At 64.7% G+C, this 25338-nt stretch overlaps 3 protein-coding genes across 5 annotated transcripts; 2 read left to right on the top strand and 1 right to left on the bottom strand.

The window, feature by feature from the left end:
* Positions 1-2325: 2325 nt before the first annotated feature.
* Positions 2326-6246, top strand: PYM1 (PYM homolog 1, exon junction complex associated factor). Of its 2 annotated transcripts, none has more exons than XM_067529907.1 (3): positions 2326-2396; positions 3174-3267; positions 5293-6246. In XM_067529907.1, exons 1-3 carry the CDS (start codon positions 2366-2368, stop codon positions 5804-5806), a joined length of 639 nt encoding a protein of 212 aa, XP_067386008.1. In that variant the 5' UTR covers positions 2326-2365; the 3' UTR covers positions 5807-6246. The 2 variants fall into 2 exon arrangements, with proteins under 2 accessions (XP_067386008.1, XP_067386007.1); XM_067529906.1 differs by having other exon boundaries at positions 2339-2396; positions 3150-3267.
* A 5312-nt stretch (positions 6247-11558) lies between these two features.
* Positions 11559-17733, top strand: MMP19 (matrix metallopeptidase 19). Its single transcript, XM_067529880.1, has 9 exons — positions 11559-12237; positions 13161-13249; positions 13529-13659; positions 14089-14304; positions 14459-14704; positions 15003-15125; positions 15724-15888; positions 16091-16218; positions 16963-17733. Exons 1-9 carry the CDS (start codon positions 12145-12147, stop codon positions 17197-17199), a joined length of 1428 nt encoding a protein of 475 aa, XP_067385981.1. The 5' UTR covers positions 11559-12144; the 3' UTR covers positions 17200-17733.
* A 54-nt stretch (positions 17734-17787) lies between these two features.
* On the bottom strand, positions 17788-24107 carry LOC137141066 (transmembrane protein 198-like). 2 transcript variants are annotated; one of them, XM_067529897.1, is made up of 5 exons: positions 23943-24107; positions 21380-21549; positions 20476-21051; positions 19853-20001; positions 17788-19400 (listed from the first exon to the last, which is right to left on the bottom strand). In XM_067529897.1, exons 2-5 carry the CDS (start codon positions 21534-21536, stop codon positions 19251-19253), a joined length of 1032 nt encoding a protein of 343 aa, XP_067385998.1. In that variant the 5' UTR covers positions 21537-21549; positions 23943-24107; the 3' UTR covers positions 17788-19250. The 2 variants fall into 2 exon arrangements, with proteins under 2 accessions (XP_067385998.1, XP_067385999.1); XM_067529898.1 differs by having other exon boundaries at positions 19853-19991.
* Between the last annotated feature and the right edge of the window lie 1231 nt (positions 24108-25338).

The following is a 25338-nucleotide window of genomic DNA, read 5'->3' as shown; positions in this document are numbered from 1 at the left end:
AGTCCTTTGGCTTCGGTTTCTCCAGCAGTAAAAGGAGGGTGACAAAACGTCCCCCGCAACCAGGGCCCCAGGGAGCAGCCACTCCAGGATGGGCCAGCTCCTTGGATCACGGGTGCCAAGGAAACACAACGCACTGCGATTCTCTGGTCAACACACGCTCACCCTCCCTCCGTCCTGCTGCTGGACATTCCCCCAGTGCGGGATTACCTCCCTTTCACTCGACCTAGGAAAGGGTTTAGCTAAGGTGGCACCAGCAGTGTTAAGACCCCCCCCCCCCCTGCATTCAGCTGAGTCTCCCTAACTATTGCAGCACACAAAGCAGAAGTGGAGGGGGTGGAGCCTAGCCAACAGCCCCGCCCACAAAGCCTCTATAAAGTCCAATCAGCCATTCCCCCTTCTCCCCACCATGGCTGCTGCTGGAGTCTCCAATGCAACAGGTGAGGGTAGTAAGATGATTCCTGTAGCATGGGAATCCTATTGCCCATGAAAGGTGCTCCTTTATTTAGGTGACCAGGCCCTAGAGGGCAAAGGGGCCCCTATTGGCTGTGTGCAGACTGGCCCCTACCTGCCTAGGAAGGATGCACTGACTGCCTCGCTGTTTAGAGAGTCTATTTTAAGCTGCTGCCAATAGCAGTTTTATGGCTTTAAATGTATTGGGAGCGCCTGGGGTCCTGTCTAAATCAATGAAGGGTGCTCCCTGTCTGAGTAATGGGTCTAATTCAGTGTAACTAAGTTACCCCCCCCCCCCGCTAATTTGATTGATTACTGTAAATTAATGAAACTCCAGCCAATCGTTTAGAACCAGATTGTTTGCTAGTATGGGAATAATTATCTACTGACCTGGAGGTTGTGAATCAAATTAGAGGCTTTATTGCAACTCCAGGGGAAATTGTCTTTTCCCCTGCCATATGGCCTTGTTCTCCAGCAGTTCCTGCCCAGCCTTCGTGATGCCTGTTAATGGGCGCGGGGAGCAGATGCTGTAGCTGGTGAGAGCAAGCTGCTAGTCTCCCTTAAAAAAACAAAGTCAGCCACAAATCTCTTGGGCTGCAAACGTCATCCCTGGTGTGAATTGGAAAGGGGAATATCCCAGAAGATGTCAGCTCAGCCTTTCCCTCTGCTAGCTTCCCCGGTGCTGTAGGAGGCACCTAGGAGATGGGGAAACCTGGGTAAAGTCCCTTCTCTGCCCCAGGAGTATGACCTTCGCCTCTCTGCGCCAGTTCTCCACCTATCAAAGGGGAAGCAGTACAAAGAGTGTGTGGGGTAAATCCATTAAAGAATGTGAGGGGCTCATATACTAGGGTGAGGGGAGCGGCATGTGCACCTAAGGTAGACAGATAGCTCAGGCAAGGGTGGAAATAGAGACTTACCCCCACTAAAAATGGTTCAGCAACTGCTGGGCCGTGACCAGCGCTTGTAACAGCTTTCCTAGTGCGTCCAACTGTCCTAACCATCCGAGGGCTGGTGCCATAGAGGGTGGGGGGAGCTGGCTGGATACAGGATTTCCAGCCCCAAGTGTCCAGAAATTCATTGTCAGAGGGGTGGTCAGAGGGGCCCCTTCGATCGCCTGCTCTGAGCTGTCGCCTAGCACAGAATAGAGATTTTCTCCCAGGGCCCCCTGCATGGATCCCGAGTACTGGGGTTTGGCTCAAACCAAAGCATCTCCCAGCAAGGCAGCCAGGCAGGGCGCGGGGACATCAAGCTATGGACAATGCCTCATGGCCCTGGAACTAGCCTGGCTTTAGCTTCCCAGGGTGGGGTGGCCTGGTGCCTGCCTGGGCGAGGTTCCCGACACCCAGTCACCACCCGGTTGCTGGGCTGGGCTGAGCTCCCTGCGTTTCCTCCAGCCCTGCCAGCGGGTGGGTGGCACCGGCTCCAATTTCTCAGCCATTGCCCTGGCCAACGGGGGGGTGGGTTTGACTGTGAGACACTCCCCCCCCCCCCCCCCGCCCCTGGGAGATGTCCTGTGTCCCCGTCCCCCGCCCAGGGGTTGGAGTCTCTCCCCTCCCCTCCTCCTCCCCGAGGTGCCCAGCCACCACCGTCTGCCCCTGGCCTAGGGCAGGATTTGAACTCGTGACCCCATGAGCTGCTCTAGCTCTGCCCCCCTCCCCGGGGGCAGGATGTGAATCCCTGACACCCCCGCCCCTCCCCCAGTGTCCTCCTGGAGAGGCCAGTGTCTCGCGTGAGTCTGACTCCGTATTGCGGGGGGGCTTAGCTTAAGCCCTAAAGGATTCTGGGAAACACCTCCCCCCGGGCCGGTCGCTGTCTCTTTAAAAACAAGATGGCCGCCGGCCCAGCTCTCCCCGCCCCTTTTACGCCACTTCCGGGGGCCGGGCGGAGAGGCCGGAAGTGGGGTCGCGTTTCCAAGATGGCGACTCCCTATGTGACTGACGAGACCGGTGAGTGCGGGAGCCGCTTCCGGGAGAGGGGGGTCGGTTCCCCCCCCCCCCCGCGCCAGCTCCTCCGACTGGCCCCTCCCCCATGGGCTGTATCCCCCCCACTGGTGTGCAGCCCCCCAGCTTTGTCCCCCGCCCCCCTTAACCTGGCGCCCGCCTGTGCCCCCCGCCCCGCCGGTTCGGTCTGTCGCTGCCCTGTCAGGGCTGGGGCGGGGCGGGGCGGGGCAGACCCTAGTGTAGACACGCCGCGCCCCGCGTGGCGAAGCCCGGTTCGGCTGTGACCCTAGCGCAGGGTGTGGGCCCTGGGCCGTGGCACCGATCCCGTCGGGGGGGCGGGGGCAGGCTGCCCGGGCGCAGCGTTCGACTGACCCGTGGGAGACCCGACCTTTCGTCTCGTCCCTGACTCGGTGGGTGACCTCAGGCATGATTCCTGCTCCGTGCCTCAGTTTCCCCATCCGTTTGCAGGTCCAGTGCTGACGGGACGGGACGGGACGGGACGGGGGGGCGGGGGGGGGGGGGGGGGCTAGTTTTCCGTTTTTCTATAAACTGTCTGAAAGCTGCCAGAGAGACGGGGTGGGTGAGGCGATACCTTTTACTGGACCAGCTTCTGTTAGCGACAGACGAGCTTTCGAGCCGCACGGAGCTCCTCTCCGGGTCGCTGTAGGGTTCTTAGCGGGCCGTGTCTTACTGAGCAGCTTTTAGGTGAATATTGAAATCACTTTTTCCCTTCCCCCTCTTTAAAATATCCCATCACAGACAAAGATGCTTGTAACGTTTCAGGGAAGTACATTGCCTCCACACAGCGCCCGGATGGAACCTGGAGAAAGCAGAGGAAGGTGAAGGAGGGATACGTGCCCCAGGAAGAAGTGCCGGTGTAAGTTGAAGGCTAGTCCTTTATTGCTGAATCCTCCAGAGAGCAGGGGAGGGCTTCTGGGAGCTCCTGCATGACCCGTAGCGGGTGGGCTGAATAGGGCTCGTTGCTATGCAGTCCAACCCGTCACATCTGAAAAACTCAACAGCTCCTAACCCTTGGAGAATAACTGTTTCTACAGCCCATTCAGCAGACAGGTAGCCTGCTTCCTCAGAGCTGGGCTACACAGGAAAGCTGCACCAGTTTAAGTTCAGTTTAAGCTGGTGTGCACACAGCAGTTTGCATTCTTTTGGATTCAGAGAGGTTTCTTGTTTGGCTTAAATCTGTTGTTAAACTCCATAAACTAAATGGAAGAGAGCCACCCTGTAACTGAAATAACCGGTCCCCTGGGTTTGCACTGGTGTAGTTTCTGCACGTAGGTCTGAGACATCTCCCTCCTTAAACTGGCTTCCCTTTCGTGTAACGGCCCGTGTTACATTCACAGCCCTCTCCCGTTCCATCTCTTAGCTGGGTGAAGTGTAATGAGCCAGGCAGGCGCACGTTTGGGGCCTGCTCACCGCTTGGCGTCACTTTCCCCAAAGAATGCGTTGGAGGCCTTGTGGCCGAGTTCGAAACATGCTCTTTAAAATGAGAGAGGAGCCCCGTGCTCCACAGGCCAAACTAGGGGATCCCAGTGGCCATCCTCTGGCTTTAAATCTATGAATTCTCGGCATCCCCTAGTCAAGCTGGGCATTCCTGTCCGCTCCTGGAGTTCTGATCCCAGCTCTTCCCCCTGGGAGAGCAGGATCAAGGCGCTCCTAGAGCATCTTGCTTGGCTCAGGATTCCCACATGCACAGGAAGGTCGTTAGTGAGCTCAAGAGGGGGTTGGGCTCAACAGGGAGCGGTGGATCTGTGCCGACCCCATTGGGGCTCATTGATCCACAGTTCTGGCTCCTGGACGTGGCTCCCACGCCTCGCCATCACCGAATGCCACTAAGCTGTGCACTGTCTGCGCTTCCAGATTCTGCCCCGAATTTTTAGGAATGTGGATGTTGGTTTGAGTGGGATGTACCATCTCTAAACCCATTGGGGAATGCTAAAGATGGCCTCCCTGCCCGCGTCTCCTGAGGCACTAACCCAGCTCAGGACGAGTCACGGTGTCAGGAATATTTAGACGTGTTTTTGATGGGCTGGTGCTGAGCACTGCACTTCGTGTCGTCTTCACTACATGCAGTTCTTACAAAGCAGAACTCCTCCCTCGTGAGTCGATCTGAGCCGTGGGAATTGACACCCCCCTGAGGTGCTATGCTGCAGCAAACCTACTGTCTCCTGTTGGGCCACGGCTGTCAGGAAATGGGAAGCAGAGAGGCTAGCCCATGCTTCCAAATCAAGCCGCTTGAACCTTCCCAGCCCTAAGTGCCTTCTCGGCACTTTGGCTGTAATGATTTATAACCATGTGTATGTACTGTTGGGTTACATCGTGAGATCTGAGTCTTTTTCCAGGTGCCTGACCAACTTTGAACCCCCTCTCTTATACCATAAGATGTAACCTGGCGGTATGTATTAACTTCCCTTATAAATCATTCTGGGGGGTGGCTTGTGCAGGGTTCTGGACGCCGCCGGCATTGCTAGTCTGATGCAGCGAGCTTAGGTGTTTGCAAACTCAGAGGGTTCTGCTGAAATACAACTGTTTTCTAAATGCGTCTGTTAAATGGAGGCTCACTTATCCGGTGTAGGGTGCCTTCTCCCTCCCTGAGGGTGGCGGACAAGTGCTGTGATTCCTTTGCCCTTAGGAGTCCGTGAAGAGTTGTCAGTCAGTGAGGGGGTCTCTGATGGGAGGTGATTGGACCAGTGGGTTCTCAGCATCTCTTGGGGGCAGGTCATGTGGTGTGATGACCTTGGAGCTCTGCGTGTCTCCAAGGCGCTGCTGTAATGGGACCAGAGAGCGTTCGACCTGCTTGCCGCCGTGTGTACCAGTTGGGCGGCTCCTGTTCTTTGTGCGTGTGAGAAACGGAGAGAAAAGTCTTGATGGATTTTGTTCTGTGCAGGTATGAGAATAAGTATGTGAAGTTTTTCAAAAGCAAACCAGACCTGCCCCCCGGCATGAGCCCGGAGGCCAACGCCCAGCCAGGCAAGCAGGCTGCCAAGGTGGAGAGCGGCGAGACAGGACTGTCCAAGACAGCCAAGAGGAACTTGAAACGTAAGGAGAAGAGGAAGCAGCAGCATGAGAAAGGGGAGAGGGAGACAGACGAACTGATCCAGTCACTGGAGAAGGCCACCCTCTCCGGGGGTGGCAGCAGGGACAAGGGCCCCCCAGGGGATGGTAAGTTGGCCACACAGCAGCAGGCCTGCAGCGCGAAGGCCCTGGGGGATGGGGATTCCTCGGCCTCAGAGAAAACAAAGAAGATGAAAAACCTGAAAAAGAAGCTGCGGCAGGTGGAGGAGCTGCAGCAGCGGCTGGACTCGGGGGAAATAAAGCAGCCAACGAAAGAGCAGCTGGAGAAGCTGGCCCGGCGGAAAGCATTGGAGGAGGAGCTGGAGGACCTGGAGCTGGATTTGTAAGCGGGGGGGCATGGGAGGGGGGCTGTGAACCAGACGCAGTGCACACAGGGTAAATTGCCCCCAGGGAATGAATTCTGCGAACTGTGGTGACCAGAGCTCCGGCTGCCTCCTTCGTCCCTTGGGGGTTTTTGATTGGCTGCTGTCTGATTTTTAAGAACAATTTCCCCAACGATTGATGTGTTAGAAACTCAACGACTTTTCAGATACCTCTTTCCTTTTTTTATTATAATATTTGGGGGGGATGGGGGAGAGAAGGCTGGGGATGTCACAGGGAGGGGGTGGGGGGCTAGCGCCCCAAGGCGCAGGGTGGGTTTGGTGTCTGTTTCCCCAGCCCCATGGGGTTCCCAGGTCCTCAGTGTTCTGTGTTACAGCCACTCCTGTTACTTTGAAAAGTGACTCAATAATAAAATTGCCGTAGTGACCTCAGCGTCTGGGATTCTTTTTCCCTTGCTTGATTGAGCTGCCTGCAGGCCCGCGCAGAGGTTGTCAGCTTCCCTGGAGAGTCCGTGCTCTGCGTGCTGGATGGCAGGCAGCGTTCCCTAAACTTCAGAAAGCTGAGGCACGCCCCTCTGCGAGGAGAGGACCCCTATCCTCCCTCCTCACCCCCTTCAGCCCCACATCATGGCAAAGGCCTACCCAGAATGAATGGCTACTCAGTAGCTGTTGAAGCTTTCTGGAATATGGTGCTTCCTCTGTGTCTTCCATGACCCGGTGAGCAGAGAGCTAGTTAACAGTGCTGGCCCTTAACACATCTTCACCGGCGGCTGAGACAGCCCCTGTTGGCGTGACCCGCAGTGATTGTTCCAGGCTCTCTGCACACTCAGGAAGGTGCCACTCCGTCTAGGTCTCATTTTCCAAGTTTTTTTCTTTGCGAGTCTCACAGCTCGAGCCTCCTAGCTCTGAAAGGGGCATGCGGGGAGGTGCGGGGCAGGACTGGCTGTGCGCCTGGCTGGTCCTTCGCACCCCCTGGGAGGCTGAGGACAGCACTTCGCACGTTGGGGAAATATTGGTGTACGGGTAACTGGCTAGAGTCCTGTACACAGGGACCTGCTCTGTCAGACACTGGCCACCAGGCGGCTCTGTAGGGACCATCTGGTCCTCAAATATGGGGGGCAGCCACAGGGTCGGTGAGGGATGGCCCGGCTGCTCTAGGGAGGTGGGTGGGTAGGTGTGTCCTGCTGCCTCCGCCACTCACTGAAGCTTTTGCTTGAGTTGATCTTTGTGTGGTGGGGGGAGGGCAGCTTGGGTGAAGGGTTCAAACAAAACCCTCCTGCAACTGTTGGTGGTGGCGTCTCCAGCAGCTGAGGGAGTGAGGCCCCCGTCCTCTGACTGGGCTTCCCAGAACGCAGCCCCCAGGGCCTTATGTTGTGGCCCGTGGCTGCTGCTTCCCTTAGGCTCCTTCTCTGAGACGAGCGGAGCGTTTGCGGTGCAGGAGGCAGAGGCCTGGGGCTGGCCTAGGGAATCTTGGCTTGAGCAGTTAAAGTTGAGCGACGTTCTAAGCACCAAAAACAGGGGCTTGTACTGGGCAGGGTCAGGCGCACTTAATGAGGTGGTGCTACCGGCTGGGGGCATGATAATCTGCGGCCTGGTGACGGGCTAGTGCCCAGCCCCTTGTCTGTTCAATGGGCAGGCTGGATCCTGGCGAACACTGCCCCAGCTGCATGCTGATCTTCCGACTTCCTTCGCTGGCTCCCTTGGTAGCCAGCCTGGGCAGGGCCACAGCATGGGCGCGCTCCACGCGGCAGCTCACCGCGGCCTGTGGGCTTGAGGGGCAGTTCAGTGGCCCTGTTGGTATTGGGGTGGCATCTCGCCTCAGTCTGCTCCTGCCCGTGGGCCGTAGCGTGCCGATGCCCTGCCGGAACAGCCAGCGGGTGTGTTCGTGCAGCTGGGCGTTCAAAGGGAACGTGCCAGCCCCATTAACGGGCCCTAGGTGGCCTACAGAGCTGGGCATGGCACCAGCTTGGTGCGCGGGTGCTCCAGAGACAGCACGCTAACACCGCTAGAGCGAGAGGCAGTGCTGTGAGTGTGGGCTGCCTGGGGGGGGGGGGAGCAGGGTTCTCATGCCAACTCTGTCCTGGGGCAGGTGATTTAATCAACGATGCCTCAGTTTCCCCAGCAAAACAGTAACACGGCAGCTGCTAGAGCGGCTCGGAGCCGTGGTCCATCTCGCCCCGTCTCCTCTCGGACGGGCCAGTGGCAGAAGAACCCTGCCGTGGGGAGCTGTCGGCTCATCTATCGCCTTGCTCCGCGTGCTGGAGCTGTGGATGGGAAAGCGGGGGTGCATGACCCAGCCCAGCAGGGTTTTGGACAGTGACGGGTTTTTAGGGAACAGAATTTGTGACTAATGAGAAGCCGCACAGAACGCGGCTTGTCTTGTTTGTTTCCATAGCAACTGGAGCGTGACTAAGCCAGAGAGATGCCAGGCTGACTCGCTGGGGGCTTGTCAGTGTCACTCTGCGGGCGGGTGGGTGGGGGCAGTGCTGAGGCCCGGGGGGGCGGGGGGGCTCTTGCAATGTGGGGACTGGTCGGTGGGAGTGTCTCCTGGGCTGTGTGCACGGGTTTGTTGCCCGTGGAGCTGTCTCCCGTGGGGAAACTGAGGCACAGAGGGAGTGACTTGGGTGAGATGGCAGCAGGTCTGGGAACAGAACCCAGGCGTCCCGGCTCCCACTCTCCCTCCTGTCACCCTTAGACGGTACGGCTGCGCGGGGCCAAAGCCAGCGGAGAACGGGAGCTGCTGCCTTCCCAGCTGCTCGCTACGTTTGTCCTGCGAGAGGCTGGGGTGTTGGCTGCGGCAGCAGAGTGCGGCCCCCGGGCCTGTGTAAATACCGGCCCCAGGGCCAGGTCCTGCCCCACCTGTAGGGGGCACAGGGGAGCTCATTCGCTTCAGGCCTCTCACCTGAGAGATCAGACTCCTTCCAGAGCTGCCCGGCCTCGGGGACGTGAGCGGCCCCGTGCTGGCTGGGACGCAGAGCTGGCCCTCAGCCCTTCCCCTGGCCATGCAAGGGCCGGGCTGCATGGCTCCGTTCCACCCCGACCGTGGCCTGCGCGTGGTAGTGCTGGGCCGGGAGCCCCTGCTTGTGTTTATTCAAGCTGAGCTGGCGTCGGCGCCTGGCGTGACCTGACCCTTGTGCCTTCTGAGAAGGTCTGTTAGCCTCACGTGTCTGCCAGGAGCACTCCCCTACCCCGGCGCAGGCGAGAGCCCCCCTGATGTTTAGGCTGTGTTGGGGCAGGGGACGGAAGGTGGGTTCGGGGCCCAGGCAGGGGGTAGCTCGTCTCCCTGCAGCCCATGTGACCAGCGGAAACCTGTTAGCATTCATTGTTGTGCAATGGGGGCCCCCTTGGGCTGGGCGCTGGGTGAACACAGAGCTCAGGCCCTGTCCCGGAGAGCTGAGAAGGGCACAGACCCAGGCGGGTAAGTATCATCCCTGCCTTGGCAAATGGGGAAACTGAGGCACGGGGCCAGGAAAGTGACTTACATAAAGAAATGGCAGTAGAGGGGGGAGAAGAACCCAGGAGTCCGGCCTTCCACCCTGGCACTCAAACCACTGGACAAGGCTCAGGGCTGTTCAAGCAAGAAGAAAGCAGCCGGGGGGGGGGCAGGAACTGAGCAGCTGGGAGCAGGGGCTTCCTGTGGGCGGCTGGCTGGCACTGCAGCTGGGATACAAACCCTGTGTGTCATCCTCCCCCCCACCCGCCTGCTCCCCTTGCAGGCCCTGCTCTGCCCCTCAGCCGTGACCCCCCCCACCCCCCCACCCAGCTCGGTCTGTTAGTCCTGCCAGTCATCAACCGCCTGCACTTCCTGGCAGGGCTGGCTCACTGACCGTGTCCAGGGCCCCGCCGCCCACCACTGCCAATTGAACTAGGCCAACACGGGGACGAGCCCCCTGCCACAGGGCACCAGCACGGCCGCAGGGGCGTTTGTGCCGCTTTTGTTCTTGAAGGTTAAATTGGTTCCTGGGAGCCGCCTCCTCTCGATGAGTTGGGCAGCTGCCCTGGGGTGGGTGGTTGGAGGGAGGGAGTACTGCCGGCGGGGGGGTGGACCTGGGCCCCTTGGTTCTGTCCCCAGCTCGGGGAAGGGAGGGGAGCAGGAGCCAAGGCTCCTGGGTTCCATTTCCAGGACTGGGAGGGGAGTGGGGGCCTAGCGGTTAGAGTGGGGCAGGGCTGGGGTGCATTCGGTGTTTGGACTCCTGGATCCTATGCATGTTTCGGAGGGCGGGGAGGATCTGAACGAGTTGTCTCTGGGCACCTATACTGTGTTCCGGAGGGTCAGGATTCCTGGGGCCTCTCCCAGCTCCTGTCACTAACTCTCACTGTACCAGCTTGGGTAACACCCCCCTCCCCCCCCCGGTGCCTCAGTTTCCCTGTGTGTATTGGGCAGGGCTGTGAGTGCGGGGTGGCAGGGCCCCACTCTGCCTCTCAGCCCAGGCTCTGGGTTCATCTCTAGGCAGGTGACTCCGGCTCTGCAGCCGGTTCCTCCCTCCCCTTCCCTCCAGCCTGGATGGCAGGATCCGAGGCATTGCCCTCTTCAGCCCACTGTCCTCTGCTGCCAGCCCCGGGCCCTGCCGCTCCCTCCCCCCCATTCGCCCCGCAGGGCTGGCAGGGCACTGGCCTCTGATCCCACAGGCCAGGCTGCGTCCGCCCGGCAGCCGCTGCTGGCGAGAGCCCCAGACTCGCACCCTGATGGTTTTCTCAGCTGGGGGCGTTGGCAGGAACTGGCAGCATGGAAAATACCCATCGTGCGCAAGAGAGCAAATGTGGGGCCGGGCGTGGGGCCCAGGGTCCTGGCCGTTTCCCGTCACTGCTCGTCCCTCTGCCGCTTCAGGAAGGGTGGGGGTTTGTGACCGCTGCCACGTTCCACCGCAGAGGTGGCTGCGTTTCCACGCCGGAGGAGCTGATTGCCGTGTGGAACCGTTCGCCCTTGTAACTTTTATCCTAGCTAACTCCTCGCCTTAGTGCGGGGCTCGAGTCTCTAACCCTCCTTTTAAACCCGGGCCTCTCTACTATCTTGTTGCGGTGAGTTCCCCAGCTGAATTGTCCTCCATCACACCCCAATTTCCCCCCCTCCCCCAGCAGATGAGCTGAGAGGAACAGGGGACCCTTGAACTGCCTGAGGTAGGAACTGCCCTGGCTCCCTCACCCAACATGTAAAAGGAGGGAGTCCTCCCCTTGTGTAATGAGCTGCCCGTTCTCAGGGGTGTATGCATGTAGGGCTCCCGTAGCCATGGCTGCAGCTGATTCACTGTGGCCCAGTCCCCGGCAGAGGAAACGGGGCCAGAGATACAGATGAGAGAGAGACTGATGAAGGCTTGTCCCAGGGGACGGGCGCCGTGGTCCTTCGCTGCCGTTCTCCTGGCAGCTGTTCCCAGGGGGGCGGTTTGCTGGGCGGGAATTGATCTGGTGAGGACCGGCTGGCGCTCCGCTGGCCTCACCAGCTTTACACCCGTTGGGTGTCTTTGGGGGGCCCTGGCCCGTGTGTGGGTTGGGCCTGGGGGACGGGTCCCAGCCAGTTCCCAGGGCACGCAGCAGCTGGCCTGGTGATGGGCATCCAGCCGGGAGCTGGATAAATCGCTGCCCTCAGCTGCGGGGAAAGTTGCGGGGGGGGGGGCGTGAGCAGGCTGGGGTGAGCGGGTGGGGACGGTCTGTCCAGTCTGGACAGAGGGTTAATTCTACAGGCTTGTTTAACTTCACTCTTGCCCCCAGCGTTCTGCCTGGGGGGCGTGAGAGCAGCACTCCCGAGTAACCCTGGACTGGGCCGGGGCAGCGTCTCCCAGGATGTCTCCTTGGCACAAGATGCTCTAAGTGCATGAGGAGAAACTGAGACCTGGCGTGGGGCCGTGGTTTTCCCAGGGTCCCCCGGCAGAGCCAGGCCTAGAACCCAGGAGTCCTGCGTTCTGCGCTGCAGCCGGGACCACGCGGAGCAGGGACCGTCTCTTGCTCTGTGTCTGGGCAGCGCCTGGCACAAGAGGCCCTGCCCTGGCTCAGTCTGTAATGCCGATGTGGAACACCAGCCCGGCAGGCTCCAGGGCCGAGTTTCGCCCACTTGGGAAGGGGTTAACTGTTCCCGCCGCCCCCCAGGGACTCCGGCCTGCGGTTGCAACATGGTTTAGTTTGAAATGAGTCATCCCCGGGGCTGTCAAGGTTTATAAACTTGGAAAGGGGGAGGGCGGGCAGGAGAGGAGCAAAGGGCCGCAGGGAACCCGGCGGGCAGGAGCGGACGAGAGACGTCCCAGCACGGCTGTGGGCCAGGCCCAAAGACGGTTTCCAGGGGCTTAGAGGCGTGTCTGCAGCCCCCCTTTAGAAACCGCTCCTGGCTGCTGCGGCCGGAGGCTCTGCCGAGGATGATGGGGCTGGGGCTGCTCTGCCAGGTCTGTGCCCTCGCCCTCTCCGCCCGCGCCGCTGCCAGCGCCCACCCCGCGGAGCAGGAAGCCGTGGTGAGTCGTGGCTGGGGCCATTCTCGTGCCCCCGGCTCTGACCCCTACAGGAAGGGCCGGCTCCAGGGGCCCAGCCGGGGTGACACTGGGGGAAACTGGGGTGGGTTGTTTCACTCACCAAAGTGACAGGCAGGGGCTGAGAAATTGTCCACGGGCAGCTCTGCTGGTGCCCCCCAGCCCCCTGCTATCCCAGCCCTGGACTCCTCAGACCCGGCCCAGCTCTGCCGGTGCCCCCCAGCCCCACCATTGAATCCACGCTGGACATTGCGGTTCCGCCCCCCAGCCTGGGGTGCCTGGCGGCCCTGTGCCCCCTGGCAGAGGAAAGCTGGCGGCTCTGGGATGGGGGGCCCGTCCCTGGCTGGATCGGGGGGTGCTGTCGCTGCATGGCCAGGCCTCCTGCTGGCGTGCCAAGCGGGCCGTGGGAATTTCCTGTCAGCTGGTTAGCCCAGCTCTGTGGTCAGCGCAGGGAGCCTGGGGGCCAGGACGCTGGGTTCTATCCCCGGCTCGGGGGGAGGTGTCTAGTGGTTAGAGCTGGGGGGCTGGGAACCAGGACTGTGGGGTTCTATCCCCAGCTCTGGCACTGACTCACTGTGTGACCCTAGGCAAGTCTCTTCCCCTCTGCCTCAGTTTCCCTGTCTGTATAATGGAGACAATGCTCCTACTCCCTCCCACGCACCCGGGGGGCTGCGAACCTTAATTAAGGGACAGCGCTCTGAGCCCTTCCCAGCGAGGCAAAGCACTATGGGAAATGCCAGCGCCCGAGTGCCCGACCTGAGATCTCACAGCTCATCTCCCCCCAGAGCCCGGCGGCAGTGCCACGCCTGGCTGCCCAGGGCCCCGTTTCCCACCTGCGGGGTGGCGCCCGGTGGGGTGGCGGGGGACCCAGACGTGCCTGGCTGACCCGCCTCCCTTCACCCCTCCAGAGGTACCTGCTGCAGTTCGGGTATTTGCAGAAGCCGCTGGAGAGGCCAACGGCCGAGTTCACCAGCGCCGAGATCGCCGAGGCCACGAGGTAACGGGGGCGCCCAGCCAGCAGCGAGGGGACAGGGCTGGGGCAGGTGGGCACCCTGCTGGCGGCTGGGCCTGGGGCTGGAGCACGGGCGTGGCGGGAGCGCGTGACCCCTGTGCTTGCCCCCAGTGCTTGCTGCCCGAGTCGGAAAGGGGGTGGCACCTCGATGCCTCCTGCCCCCCACCTGGGCCATGGGGGAGCCTGTCTCTACGAGGCTGCACGCGGGAATCCCCGTCCCTGCCCCAGCTGATCCTGCCGTCTGTCCCCTCTCCCGCCATCCAGGTCCTTCCAGCTGGCCTCCGCGCTGCCTGCCACCGGCCTGGTGGACGATGCCACGCTGGAGCAGATGAGGCAGCCGCGCTGCGGGGTCGAGGACCCCTTCAACCAGAAAACCCTCAAGTACCTGCTCCTGGGTGAGGGGCCGCTGGGGGCGGATGGATGGTGCCGTGGGCCACGCGCCCAGTTGGGGCGGGGAGGATGGGAGCCGGGTGCCCGGCACCCTGGCAGGGTCGGGGGCCCAGAGGGCTCGGTGCCCCATGCTTTGCTGCGGGGAGATTTCTCGGTCCTGCAGAGCCTGGCTCAGCCAACTGGAGCCAAATGAGGGGCTGGGGGGAGCCAGGCAGGTGCTAGGGACAGGTGGGGGTCGGGTCAGGGTGGCGGAGGAGGTCAGGGGGTCCCTTCCACCCCGAGTGCCAGGGCAGTGCAGGGCTGGCGCGCTCCTGCCCCCGGCACATAGGAGAGCCCTGCGTGGAGGCCGGGTTCCCTGCGGCCTCGGAAGGGGACCGGTGGCCCCTGGCCCTTCCCCGCCGGCACAGCCGCTCTCCTCCCTCCGTCCCGCCCAGGCCGCTGGCAGAGGAGGGACCTGACCTACCGGCTCTACAGCTACGCGCCTGACATGAGCGCCCGCGCCACCCGCGCTGCCATCCAGGCCGCCTTCAAGTACTGGAGCGACGTGGCCCGGCTGACCTTCCGGGAGGTGCGGCACGGCCGGGCCGACATCCGCATCTCCTTCCACGGCCCCGACTCCTGGACCTGCTCCCGCCCCTTCGACGGGCCCGGTACGCGGAGCCGCCGGGGCGGGGGGCGGGGGTCGGGCACTGGAGGGGAGACCTCCCCCCAACAACCCCAGGCGCTGCGTTGAGTGGCTGCCTTGTGCCAGTGGGGGGCTCGGGGGGGCTGGGGGGCTGCCCTCATCCTGTCTCCGGGGCGCAGGGAAGGTGCTGGCTCACGCGGACGTCCCCGAGGAGGGCACGGTGCACTTCGACGAGGACGAGCTGTGGACGGAGGGGACCCCCCGGGGCATCAACCTGCGCATCGTCACGGCGCACGAGATCGGCCACGCCCTGGGCCTGGGCCACTCCCGCTACCCCACGGCCCTCATGGCCCCCGTCTACGGCGGCTACCAGCCCCACTTCCGCCTGCACTTCGACGACGTCAAGGGCATCCAGGCCCTGTACGGTGAGGGACACCGGGCCCCCGGCCCCCGCCCTGGGTCCTTCCCCACCCATGCCAGTAGCTCGCTGAGCACTGGGTCTGTCTCCCCCCCATGTCTTGCTGGGCCCTGCTATCCCACACGGGGGGACCCCTCCACCCTGCCTGGGTCCTGCCTTCTGCCATTCCTGGCCCTGTGTCTCCCCGGGCCTGCGTTCTGCTCCCCTTCGCCCCGTCCCCCTCCCTGCCACCCCCCGGAGCTCCCCCGGCCCCCCACCCGGTCTGTAGCGGGCCCAGAATAACCCCCGTCTCGTGTTACTTTAAGGCAAAAAGACGCCGTTGACGACGCCGTCCAGGACCCCGCCTGGCCTGTCGCCCACCTCCCCCAGCCCGCCGCCCGCCAAGGTGCCTGACCCCTGCACCGACGGCCTGGACGCCCTGATGTTCGGTGAGCCCGCAGCGTCCCTTCGTGGGGGAATTCCCAGCGGGCCTTGAAAGAGAAGGAATCGAACCAAAGCCCCCCTGAATTCTCCAGAGCGGGAGCCCAGGGGCGGGCGCAGGGGCCATGAGTTCGGGGAGGGCTGTGAACGGCTGAATTAAAGACTTGAATATGAAATAACAGAGCTAACCGGCAGCGTGAGAGAGTCACCCGCTGCGTGGCTGCTGGCGGCCAGAGCCGACGTGGTGCCTTCATGGGTCCCTGATCGGGACAAAGGGGTTTAGGACCCCGTTGCGAGTGGTACTGTGACGGGGGCCAGGCACCGCCTACCTAAAAATCAGCCTGCTCAGTGAGACTGCCCCCGAGTGGATTAACGAATCCCCCCGTAGTGTCTGGCCAGGCCCGGAGCCCGTTTGCAGCAGGGCCTGGGGCTGGACCCCACGTCTCTCCCATTGCTGACGGTCCCCCAGGCCGCGCTGGCCAGCAACAAGCCGAGTCTGAGGAAGCAGCTTTCGGGGGCCGACTTGCCGGGGTCACAGTGGACTGCGCTGAACCCCCTTCCCGCGGCTCACAGGACATGAACCCTTTGCTCCCCTCTGCCTCCCAGGCCCTTACGAGCAGACCTACGCCTTCAAGGGGGACTACGTCTGGCCCGTGACGGATCTCGGGGCCGGCCCGCTGCAGGCGATCCCGTCCCTGTGGAAGGGGCTCCCGGGCCGGCTGGATGCCGCCGTGCACTCCCCACGCACCGGCAGGAGCTACTTCTTCAAAGGTGCGGTGAGGGGAGCCTGGCCAGACCGTGTTAAAGGGGAGGGGTCTGAGAGGGGCCATGGGGGGTGTTGGAACAAGTGGGGAAGAGAGACTGGTTTGGGAGGTGGGGGGCTGGCTACTTATGGGTGATGGCTCCTTGCCCCCCCCCCTTGGCCAGCATTGTGCATCGCTGACACGCCCCTCCCCTCCCACTTCTGCCGCAGGTGACAAGGTCTGGCGGTACCGAGGGTTCCAGCTGGACCCCGGCTACCCCAAGGCCCTGACCCGCATCCCAGCCAAGATCGACGCCGCCTTCTACTGGCCAAGGAACAAGAAGATCTTCCTCTTCAAGGTAAAAAGTCCCAGGGGGGCGGCCGTGTTCGTCTGTACACAGCAAAACCACGAGAGTCCTGGCGCACCTTCAAGACTCACAAATCCCTGCGGGCATCAGCTTTGGTGGGGGGCAGCCCACTTCGTCAGATGCATGAAGTGGAAACAACAGACGGGCTTTGGGACCCTGCGAACAGGCGCAGAGCCAGCCGGGGCGGGAATTCCCAGCCCCGCCCTCTTCCTGCACAGCCAGCCCCTCGGGGCAGGGAGCTTGGGGACCCCCCCATCGCCTTGTTAACAGGGTGCCCCGCTGCCTCTGTCCTGAGGGCGGGTTGACCCCAGGGAAGGACTCTGATTGGCTGGCAAAGATGCCAACAGGGTGGGTGTAACCACTCGGCCAATGGTAACACATCCCTGGTATTCCAGGACCCGCCTTTCCTGATGGGCTAGATAAGTCTGGGCCCAGAGCATTCTGGGAAGTGTAGTTTGCATCCTATCACTGAAGGATGGGCCATGGATGCTGCTCGGGGCCATAGCCCCAGCTGGAGAAACAGGTTCGGGGCCTGGAACCCGCCCAGCATCTCACCAGGGCCAGGTGCATTCTGGGAGAATCCTTCCGGTGCGTTGATGGGTCCAAAGCAGGAGCTGGGCGAAGGCAGCCTACGAGCCAGCCCTGCCTGGAAGAACCAGGCCTTGGGAGAGGGGACCCAGGCCTGGAGCCCTGAGCTGAGCTGCCCGCACCCCTGCGCTTTGCCTCCCCTCTCAGGGCACGGGCTACTGGCAGTGGGACGAGCTGGGCTGGAGCGACTTCAGCGCCTACCCCAAGAAGATCTCCCAGCTGTTCACCGGCGTGCCCTCCCCGCTGGACGCCGCCGTGGCATGGGAGAACGGCGCCGTCTATTTCTTCAAGGGCGGCCAGTACTGGCGGCTGAACGCGCAGCTGCGGGCGGAGAAGGGCTACCCGCTGAGCACGGCCGAGCGCTGGATGCACTGTGAGGCCTAGGCACCCCGGCAGGCTGGCGCAGGGACCCGGGCGCCCTCAGGGGAGAATGCGCAGCGCTGGTCCGGGGGGACACGTGGCTGGCCGGGCCGGGCTCACCAGGACCAGGCCCGCTGGAGAATATGATGGGAGAGGAGATTTTAATTGGCCGGAGGTGCCACCTGCAGACAGCGGGTGCCATGGACACACGGACAGGACAGGTGGGGGATGGGTGCCTTGCCCGGGGAATGTACCCCTGGGAGCCCCCTCAATAAACCCCTTCACGGGTGCGTGGCTGGCAGGCCAAGCGTCCTGGTGATCGCACGAGCTGGGCCCCAGGGGAGCGGGCAGCTGGGCCCCGTGGTGCTGGCTGCAGAGAGCAGGGGTGTCGTGTCGTCCCTCCCCCCCCCCAACCCTTGGCTGCGGTACCAGCTGCTGGAAATCCCAGCCCTGAGCCGCTCGGCCCGCTGGGGTCCTGCCAAAGAGGGCAGAACCGGCCTTCCCCCGGGGGCTCCCAGCCTGGGGGCACTCAGCTAGTGCAGACAGACAGACGGAGCAGCCCGACAGACCCAGTATGTAATGCTGTTTAATGGGCACCCGCCCCTCCCGCCGTACAAAACCGGGGCCCACGTCGCCCCCCCCCAATACAGTCCATAGTGTATAAATAGGGGGACCGACTCCTTCGCCCTCGAGCCAGGGCTGAGATGTGGGGCCAGAGGCCCCGGCTTAGAGGCAACCGTCAGAGAAGTACAAAAGCAAGGTGCTGCTGGCGGCGCTAGGCTGGGCTGTGGGCGCCCCCAGGGGCCGGGGGGCGAGGGGGCACGGCCAGCTGGGCTATGGCTGCCATCCTCGCAGGTCCTGGGGGGGTCTGCTGTCTCCTGCCATGCTGGGAGCAGCGGGGGAGGGCTGGGCCCAGCCCTAGCAGAGGACGCTTCCCCCCGAGGCAGCACGTGTGCAAGGGGGGACGTGGCCCGTGCATGGGGCAGGCGTTCCAGGCTGCTGGGGTCGCTGGTTCCAGCCATCCTTGCCCTGAGCTGGACACCCCCGCCAGACCCGGCTGGCTCCCGCCCCGCCAGCTGTTATGGCTGCTGCTTTCCCATCATGCTCTGCCACCGCAGCAACTCACCCCCGAGCAAAGGGCTCCCACCAGCCCCCTCTCTCCCCATGGTGCCTGGGTCCCCGTCTGCTCCACCCATGGGCCCTGCCGGCCTCGGGAGAGCCCTGATCTCAGAGCCCCGGGGCTCAACCCCCAGCGATGGGGCAGGGACTCCCCACCCACCCCATTGCCAAGGGGTGACCTGGGCACAACCAGGGCTGAGCCCGCCCGGGGTGCCCGTGGGACTCCCACAGAGACAGGCTCCCGTGGAGGCTGGCTGTTATGGGGGGGTCTGCAAGGGGGCCCCAGCCTGACACTGAAGTGTGGGTTGAGTGGAACCAGCTGCTGCCCACAGAGGCCTGCCGAGGGGGCAGACCTGGGCACCGGGGCCAGCGCCTGGCCCCATCTCTCTGAGAACAACCCTGTCCCAGCCCCGGGGACAGCTGTGCTGCAGGAGGGGGAGCCAGCGCAGCTCGGGATGGGGGGGGGGCAACTGCAGGAAGGGGCCATGCCAAATTCCTGTCGCTGCTTTTGGCCACGACCCCAGCCCGCGTGTAGGGGGCAGGCTGGTGGGGCCTGGCACTAAGGGGCTGTCTCCTGCCCGGCTCCTGGGGGGCAGGGTGTGTAAATAAACCCCCATGCGGCCATTGGTCCCTGGAGGGGCATTGGAGAGTCAGCCAGGCCAGCCCTGCCCCACCAGAACCTGGAGGGGCGAGTCCCAGCCCCCCACCTGCAGCTGGCACCAGCTGTGCCCCTGGGAGCCCCGCCTCCCCTCCGGACAGGCCAATAGGGGCAGGAGAAGGCAGCTACTTTGAGTATTTAAAGGGGCAGAGGGGCAGGTGCCCAGGATCGGACCAGGGCGGGGTAGGATGGGGGGGGTCAAGTGTCACCAGCAAAACGCCCTCCCCCCCCCTTGCTGCTGCCTCCCCCCCTAAGGCACAAGTGGAAGGAACGAAGGAAGTGATGCCCCCTGCCCCGCTCAGAGGCGCCCGCCGGGTGCGGGGGCCGTCAGGGGGGTGGTGGAGCCGCAGTCGTAGTCCAGATCCAGGACAGTGGGGGCGGCCGCGCTGAGGCTGCTCAGGGAGCTGCCGGAGCCCAGCTGGCGATCCCGCAAGCTCTGGATGTAGCTCTGGGGACGGAGGGGACAGGTCAGCACAGCGAGCGCCCCGGGGAGGTTCTCGGGGGGGGGGGGGGAGTCTGCCTCCCACCCACTGTGGGGCCAGCGCCCCCGCATCCCATGGCCGTGGTGCCAGGACCCCGGCGAGGCTGGGCGGAACAGGCCTGGCCGGGAGCCTCCTGCGCTGAGCGTGCAGGAGAGCCATCGGGGAGGCAGCAGTCACCCCGTAAACTGGCCGTGGGGCAGCACCTTGGCTGGGGGTGTCACGGTTCCTCCCCCCTCCAGCCCCGACAGGGAGTGGTAGCTTTACAGACTCCCTGGGCTGGGGCCTCTCTCCTGCCCAACCCAGCTGGCTCTGGGGCAGAGCGTGGCAGCCAAGCGTAACATGGATCCCAGCTGAGCTTTTCAGCCTCTGTCCGGGGCTCTGTGATCGCCTGGGGGGAAGACGGGGGCTCCCCACTCACCGGCGCCAGGACATCGCCCGCGTAGCGCTTGACGGGGTGGGGCTTGCGCCGGTAGCTGCCCTCCTGGGGGGGGAGGCTCTGCCGCTTCTTGGCCTCCTTCTGTCGGATCCGCAGCAGCTGCAGCCGCTTCCGCCGCTGGCTGATGATCACTGGCAGGGCGAGCCAGGGTGAGCAGCTGTACCAGGCCCCCCCCCCAACCTGTGCCAGGGACCCCCCCCTCGGGCCCCACCCATGGGAAGCACAGGACCAGCCGGGGTTTGCTCCTTCAGTGCGGCAGGGAAACTGAGGCACAGAGTGGCTGAGGGACTCACCCATGACAGCGTCAGTGGCTGGGAATAGAACCCAGGGGTCCCGGTTCTCTCCCCCCACCCTGGGCTCTAACCACTAGACCCCACTCCCCTTCCAGAGCCAGGGACAGAACCCAGGCGTCCTGGCTCCCAGCCCCGCCCAGCTCTAACCACTCAGTGAGACAGTCCAGGTGTGACAGGCCGGAAAGGGGGGGGGGACAAGAGCCAGGAAGTCAGCCCCCCCATCTCACCCCTCCTGGCTCGGCTGCTTTGCCCCACAGTCCCAGGTCCCCCCGTAAGACTCCCACTCAGGCTCTGCCCACGTCCCCCACTCACCGTCCGCGTGCGAGTAGCCCTCGGCCGTCAGCTTCCACTGCAGCAGCAGGCCCAGGAGGCTGAGCGCCGGCCAGAGAGCCAGCACGGCCCAGCTGTGCCAGCAGAGGGGCGGCGAGGGCGCCAGGCGCAGCCGGTCGTAGACGTGGCGCACCAGGGCCAGCAGCTCCACGAAATAGTCCACGCAGACCACGATGACGGCGGCCCCGAAGACGGCCGTGGACAGGACGGTGAGTGGCTTCTGCCAGCGCAGGGCCAGCAGGGCGCCCAGCAGCGCCAGCCCCAGCAGGGCGCCCACGGGCACCCAGATGCTCTGCGGCTGGTAGAGCGGCTCCGTGGCCACCAGGGCGGCCGTGGCCAGCAGCAGCCCCAGCAGCAGGCCGGTCAGGAAGAGCCCCACGCTGGGCACCAGCATGGTGACCAGCCCGCACAGCGCCCCGATGCCCAGCGCGATGCCCACGCTCACCTCCAGGCTCAGCTGCGTGTCCAGGATTCGCTCCTTGTAGCACAGGAGGAAGATGACGAGGGAGCCGAAGAGAAGCCCCGAGAGGAACATGATGGCTTTGAAGCACCGGTAACCTGGGGGGGGGGGGGGGACAAGGAAGTCAGCCCCCCCCCATCTTGCCCCTCCTGGTTCACTGCTTTGCCCCACGGCCCCAGGTCCCCCCCACTCATGTTCTGTCCCTGCCCCCCCCCATATCCTCCCCACCCTCCGTGGTCTCCGTGGGGGGTGACGTTAGCAGGACCCAGCGTGTGGGGCAGGGGCTCTGGGGGTGTGAGGAGGTGGAGGGGCTGCAGAGCGGGAGTGAGGGGCACTGGCAGAAATTGGGGGGAGAGCTCCACAGTCACCCCCTCCCCCCGCCCTGCATGAGCCCCCGGGGGACGTCCCCCCCCGCTGCCCACTCACCAAAGCAGCTGTAGACGACCCCGAAGAGGCAGCACATGGCGCAGACGGCGGCGGGCACTGCCTCGTAGGGACGCTCCAGCGCCAGGCCGCAGGGGTCAGGGCCGGGGGCGCCGGGGCCCGGCTCCGTGACCTGCTGGTTAAGGTGGTCGGGCTCCATGCTGGGCGAGAACCTGCGGGGGGGGGGGGGGGGGGCACCGGGTGTTAGGGCAGGGGGGGCACCCCGTGGGGCCCGAGACCATCACGTCCCCCCTTCCTGCAAGAGTCCCCCCATCTCCCCTGTTAGCCCCCACCCCATGGCCCAAACCTACCCTGACCGCCCCCCTTCCCATGGTCAGATCCACTCCCCCGCCGGGGAGAGGCTAATCTCTTCACACGACCCAAGCATGGAAAAGATGACTAATCCCCCCCCCCAACAGCTGGAACCAACACACACAAAGCCAGCCCCTCCCCCCAACATCTGGCGGCTGCTCAGAGCCAGGACCCAGGGACACATCTGGCAGCGTCTCTCCTGCTGGCCAGGGCGGGGAGGGGTGGGGGGGAGCACAAGGGGGAAGCCGCCCAACCGGCCCCGATCTCCAGGGCTTCCTCCGCCCGTCCTGTGCCCATCACCACGGCATCCCACCTGCGCCCACCTCCCCCTGCAGGACCTCCCCTCCCCCGTCCCAGACAGAGACACGCTCCCAGCTTTCTCCCACCTGCCCTAAAGCCCCCCGCCAAGGGTTGCCCCCCCCCCAGCTTTCTCCCACCTGCCCTAAAGCCCCCCGCCAAGGGTTGGCCCCCCCCCAGCTAATATCCAGGACCCACACCAGCCCGCTCCCAGGACCCCCCCTGAATCAGGGAATCCTGCAACACCCAGGGGCCAGCAGCCTGCCCCTCCCCCCTCAGGGCAGGGTCTCAGGCATCTGCCCCTCGGGCCTTGGGGGAACTGAGTCCAGGCCCCCCCAGCCAGGGGAGACAGAACCTGTCAGCAGCATCAGGGCCTTTCTCTGCCCTCTGGGGGTGTCAGGTGAGTCCCCCCCCAACCCAGCTGTGCTTGATCTAGTCAGGCCCAGGCAAGCCCCTTCCCCTTTGTGCCTCAGTTTCCCCTTCTGTGGAATGGGGCTCCTGTCCCTGGGGGGGGGGGTGCTCGAAGGGCGCCAGGCAGGTGGTGTTGGGAGAGACGGCGGGGAGTCGCTGAGCCCCCGTGTGCTGGGGCAGGCCCATGGGCGTGTGGAGGTGGCACCCCCTGCATCTGCCGGGGCTGGGTTATTCGATTCTGGCCCATCACCCCCTCCTGATGAACCCCCACCCTGGGCTGGGGGGGCTGGGATGAGGCAGCAAAAGCAGCTCCCCCCCCCCTTGGGGCCAGAGCTGGGGGTGGAGGGTGGGCTGCGCGTTACCCCAGGGGAAGAGGAGAGTCGGGGGGAGGGAAGGCCGGGGGGGGGGGGGGCAGCTGCACCTTCCCGGAACGGCCTGGACCCATTTGGCCCAAGGGGCACCGCAGTCAGGCAGCTGAGGAGACACAAACGCCCAGGGGGACTCAGACCAGACTAAACTCATCTCACTAGTGACCTAGGCGCCGGCCTGGGAGTCTCATGCACAAGGCCTGAAGGTTCCTGCACTAGCCCTAAGCCCAGCAGGACGGGGGGGAGCGAAGGCGGGTCACGGCCGAGGCCTGCGGGACTCAAGGGAACAGATTAGACCAGAGCGAGTCCCCCAGACCGGCCGTGCCAGGAAACGGGGCGATCCGGGCCGGGGGCTGCAGGTCGGGAGTGAGGGGCACCGGCAGGGCTGGGATTCGGGGACCCGCCATGCTGCCCCCAGAGCTTCAGGGGCATCAACCCAGCCCCTGTCCCCCTCCCCCCCCCCGCCGGTACAGGGGCTCAGCCCGCAGGAGGGGGGACGGGGCCAGCGCCGGGCGCGGTGCTGGGGTGGAAAACAGCTTAAATGCTGGGAGTGAGGGAGACAGGGCAGAAAGGGGGCCCCACACGGATGGGGGGGCTCGGTCCGGGAACCAGGGGGGACTGGAGTCGGGATGGGGGATGTAGGAACCTGGGGGGGACGCAGATATTGGGGGGCTCGGTCTGGCAACGGGGGGGGGGGGGGCGCAGCGGGGTGGTTCGGTCCGGGAGCCGGAGGGGGGCAGAGGGGGGCTCGGTCCGGGACCCGGGGGGAGGGGGGGGCTCGGTCCGGGAGCTCGGTCCGGGACCGGAGGGGGCAGAGGGGGGCTCGGTCCGGGAGCCGCAGAGGGGGGCTTCCGGGATACTCGGGGCTGTGGAAGTTTTAGGGGATCTCGCTGCCCCCCCCCCCCCCCCGCTCACTCCTGACACTTTGTTTCGCTGTGAAGTTCCCGCGGGGCCCCGGAGCCGGGTCTCGCCGCCCGGTCCGAGCCGGGGGCAGAGGGGGGGGGAGGGACCGTCCCCTCAACAGCCCCCCTCCCCGGCCCCACACCCGGGAATCCCCCCAGAGGGGAGGCGAGCGGCGCCCCCTGAACTTCCCCGCCGCGCCGGACCCGCCGGGGGGGGGGCGGAGAGTTCCCGGCCCGATCGCACCGCGGGGACCCCCCCCCCGGCCCGTCACTCACCGCCGGGGCTGCCCGGGACGGGCCCCGCGCTCCGGGCTAGCGGCGCAGCCCAGCCCGGTCCGGTCCGGCCCAGCGCGGAGCCGCGACTCTTTTGTTGCAGGGCGAGTCCCAGGCAGGGACCTGCCAGCGCCGCCAGCTCGCAGCCCGGCCCCCCCGCCTGCTCATGCCCCCCCCGGCCCCCGCTCCGAATTCAACCCCGCAAACGGATCCGGCCCGCGACAGCTGCGGGGCGGGGACAGCGGCCGCCACCGCGTGGCCGGGCCGGGGGCGGGGCCGGCTGGGGGGCCCGGGGGTCCGAGCCCGCCCCGGGAGGGGCCGCGACTGGCCGGGGGCTGCTGGGGCGCCTCCCCGGCCCCCTGGGTGCGGGGCTGGAAAGTCTGGCCGGGAGAGGGGCGAGCGGTGGGGCAGGGCAGGCTCCCAGTGGCCTGGAGCCCAGGACCCCAGGGCCTGGCCCCCTTCGGACCCCAGGGCCTGGCCCCCCTCCCCGGGCGCCCAGCACCGGCTCCCCCAGGCTCCTGTTCCCTTACTGGGATCTGTGGCCTTTTCCCTCTGCCGGGACTGAGCCCTGTGGTGGGTCTGGCCCAGATTCCGGGCTCGGTTCTGCTTGGGCAGGTCCCAGAACCAGACAGTCCCGCGGCAGGGGCCATCCTGTTAGCAGGGTGCCCGGCACCATGGGGCTTGTCCCAGGCCTGGCACCCCGGGCCCTATGGCAGTCCCGGGACGCCCTGGGAATCCGAACCATTCATCTCCTGACCCTGTCTCCCTCCTCCCCCCGCTGTGGGGTCAGGACTGCTGGGGCTGCTGCTGTCTCTCTGGGTCCTGGCCCCCCCCATCTGGTGAACCCCCGGCCTGCTGGGTGGAGGCGGATTAGCTAGGCAAGGGCCGTCCTGCGCTCTGAGCGCCTAGCGCAGCAGAAAGAGGCTAGGTGACTGTTCTACAGAAGGGGAAACTGAGTCTTGGGGAGGTGGCATGACTTGCTCACGGCCAGGCCGGAGGGACCGGGGCAGAGCTGTGTAGGGTGCCCCAGGCCTGGGCCAGCGGGGAGCTGTGGCTTGGGGGTGAGCAGGACCGTCTGAGCTGGGGGACAAAGGCCCCTGCATTCTGGAGCCAGTGTCCCCTGGACGGTGGGACGTCCCATGTGAGTCCCCTGGACGCCGGCTCCCCGGCCCTGCTGCTGCCCCCCTGCTCCTGGGACCCAGCGCTTGGGGATCCTCGGCCCATCAGCCAGTGCTCCGAGTTGCCTCTACCCCCCTCCGGTCACCCTGCAGGCAGGGGCCGGGGGGACTCCAAGTGGGGCTGAGGAGGCACCATGGTTCATGGAGCCATCAGCAAAACCCCCACTGGCTTCCTCTTAATGCTGCCTGATGGGCAGCGAGGTTTCCTTCCTGGACGGCAA

This window comes from Emydura macquarii, unplaced genomic scaffold (genome assembly GCF_026122565.2).
Source record: "Emydura macquarii macquarii isolate MOO-44397 ecotype Brisbane River unplaced genomic scaffold, CSIRO-AGI_Emac_v2 contig_2994, whole genome shotgun sequence".
Classification (NCBI taxonomy): Eukaryota; Metazoa; Chordata; order Testudines; family Chelidae; genus Emydura; species Emydura macquarii.
This window is presented reverse-complemented; position numbering and strand designations above follow the sequence as displayed.

Bases quoted from the DNA above. Each gene is read 5' to 3' on its own strand.
- MMP19 (XM_067529880.1), top strand. From the start codon at position 12,145: ATGATGGGGCTGGGGCTGCTCTGCCAGGTCTGTGCCCTCGCCCTCTCC. The intron at 14,705-15,002 runs GTGAGGGACACC...TGTTACTTTAAG, and splicing joins GGGCATCCAGGCCCTGTACG to GCAAAAAGACGCCGTTGACG. The intron at 15,889-16,090 runs GTGCGGTGAGGG...CTTCTGCCGCAG, and splicing joins CAGGAGCTACTTCTTCAAAG to GTGACAAGGTCTGGCGGTAC.
- LOC137141066 (XM_067529897.1), bottom strand. From the start codon at position 21,536: ATGGAGCCCGACCACCTTAACCAGCAGGTCACGGAGCCGGGCCCCGGC. The intron at 20,002-20,475 runs GTGAGTGGGGGA...TCGCCCTGCCAG, and splicing joins GGGCTACTCGCACGCGGACG to TGATCATCAGCCAGCGGCGG. The intron at 19,401-19,852 runs GTGAGTGGGGAG...CTCCGTCCCCAG, and splicing joins CGGGCGATGTCCTGGCGCCG to AGCTACATCCAGAGCTTGCG.
- PYM1 (XM_067529906.1), top strand. From the start codon at position 2,366: ATGGCGACTCCCTATGTGACTGACGAGACCG. The intron at 2,397-3,149 runs GTGAGTGCGGGA...ATCCCATCACAG, and splicing joins CTATGTGACTGACGAGACCG to ACAAAGATGCTTGTAACGTT. The intron at 3,268-5,292 runs GTAAGTTGAAGG...TGTTCTGTGCAG, and splicing joins CCCCAGGAAGAAGTGCCGGT to GTATGAGAATAAGTATGTGA.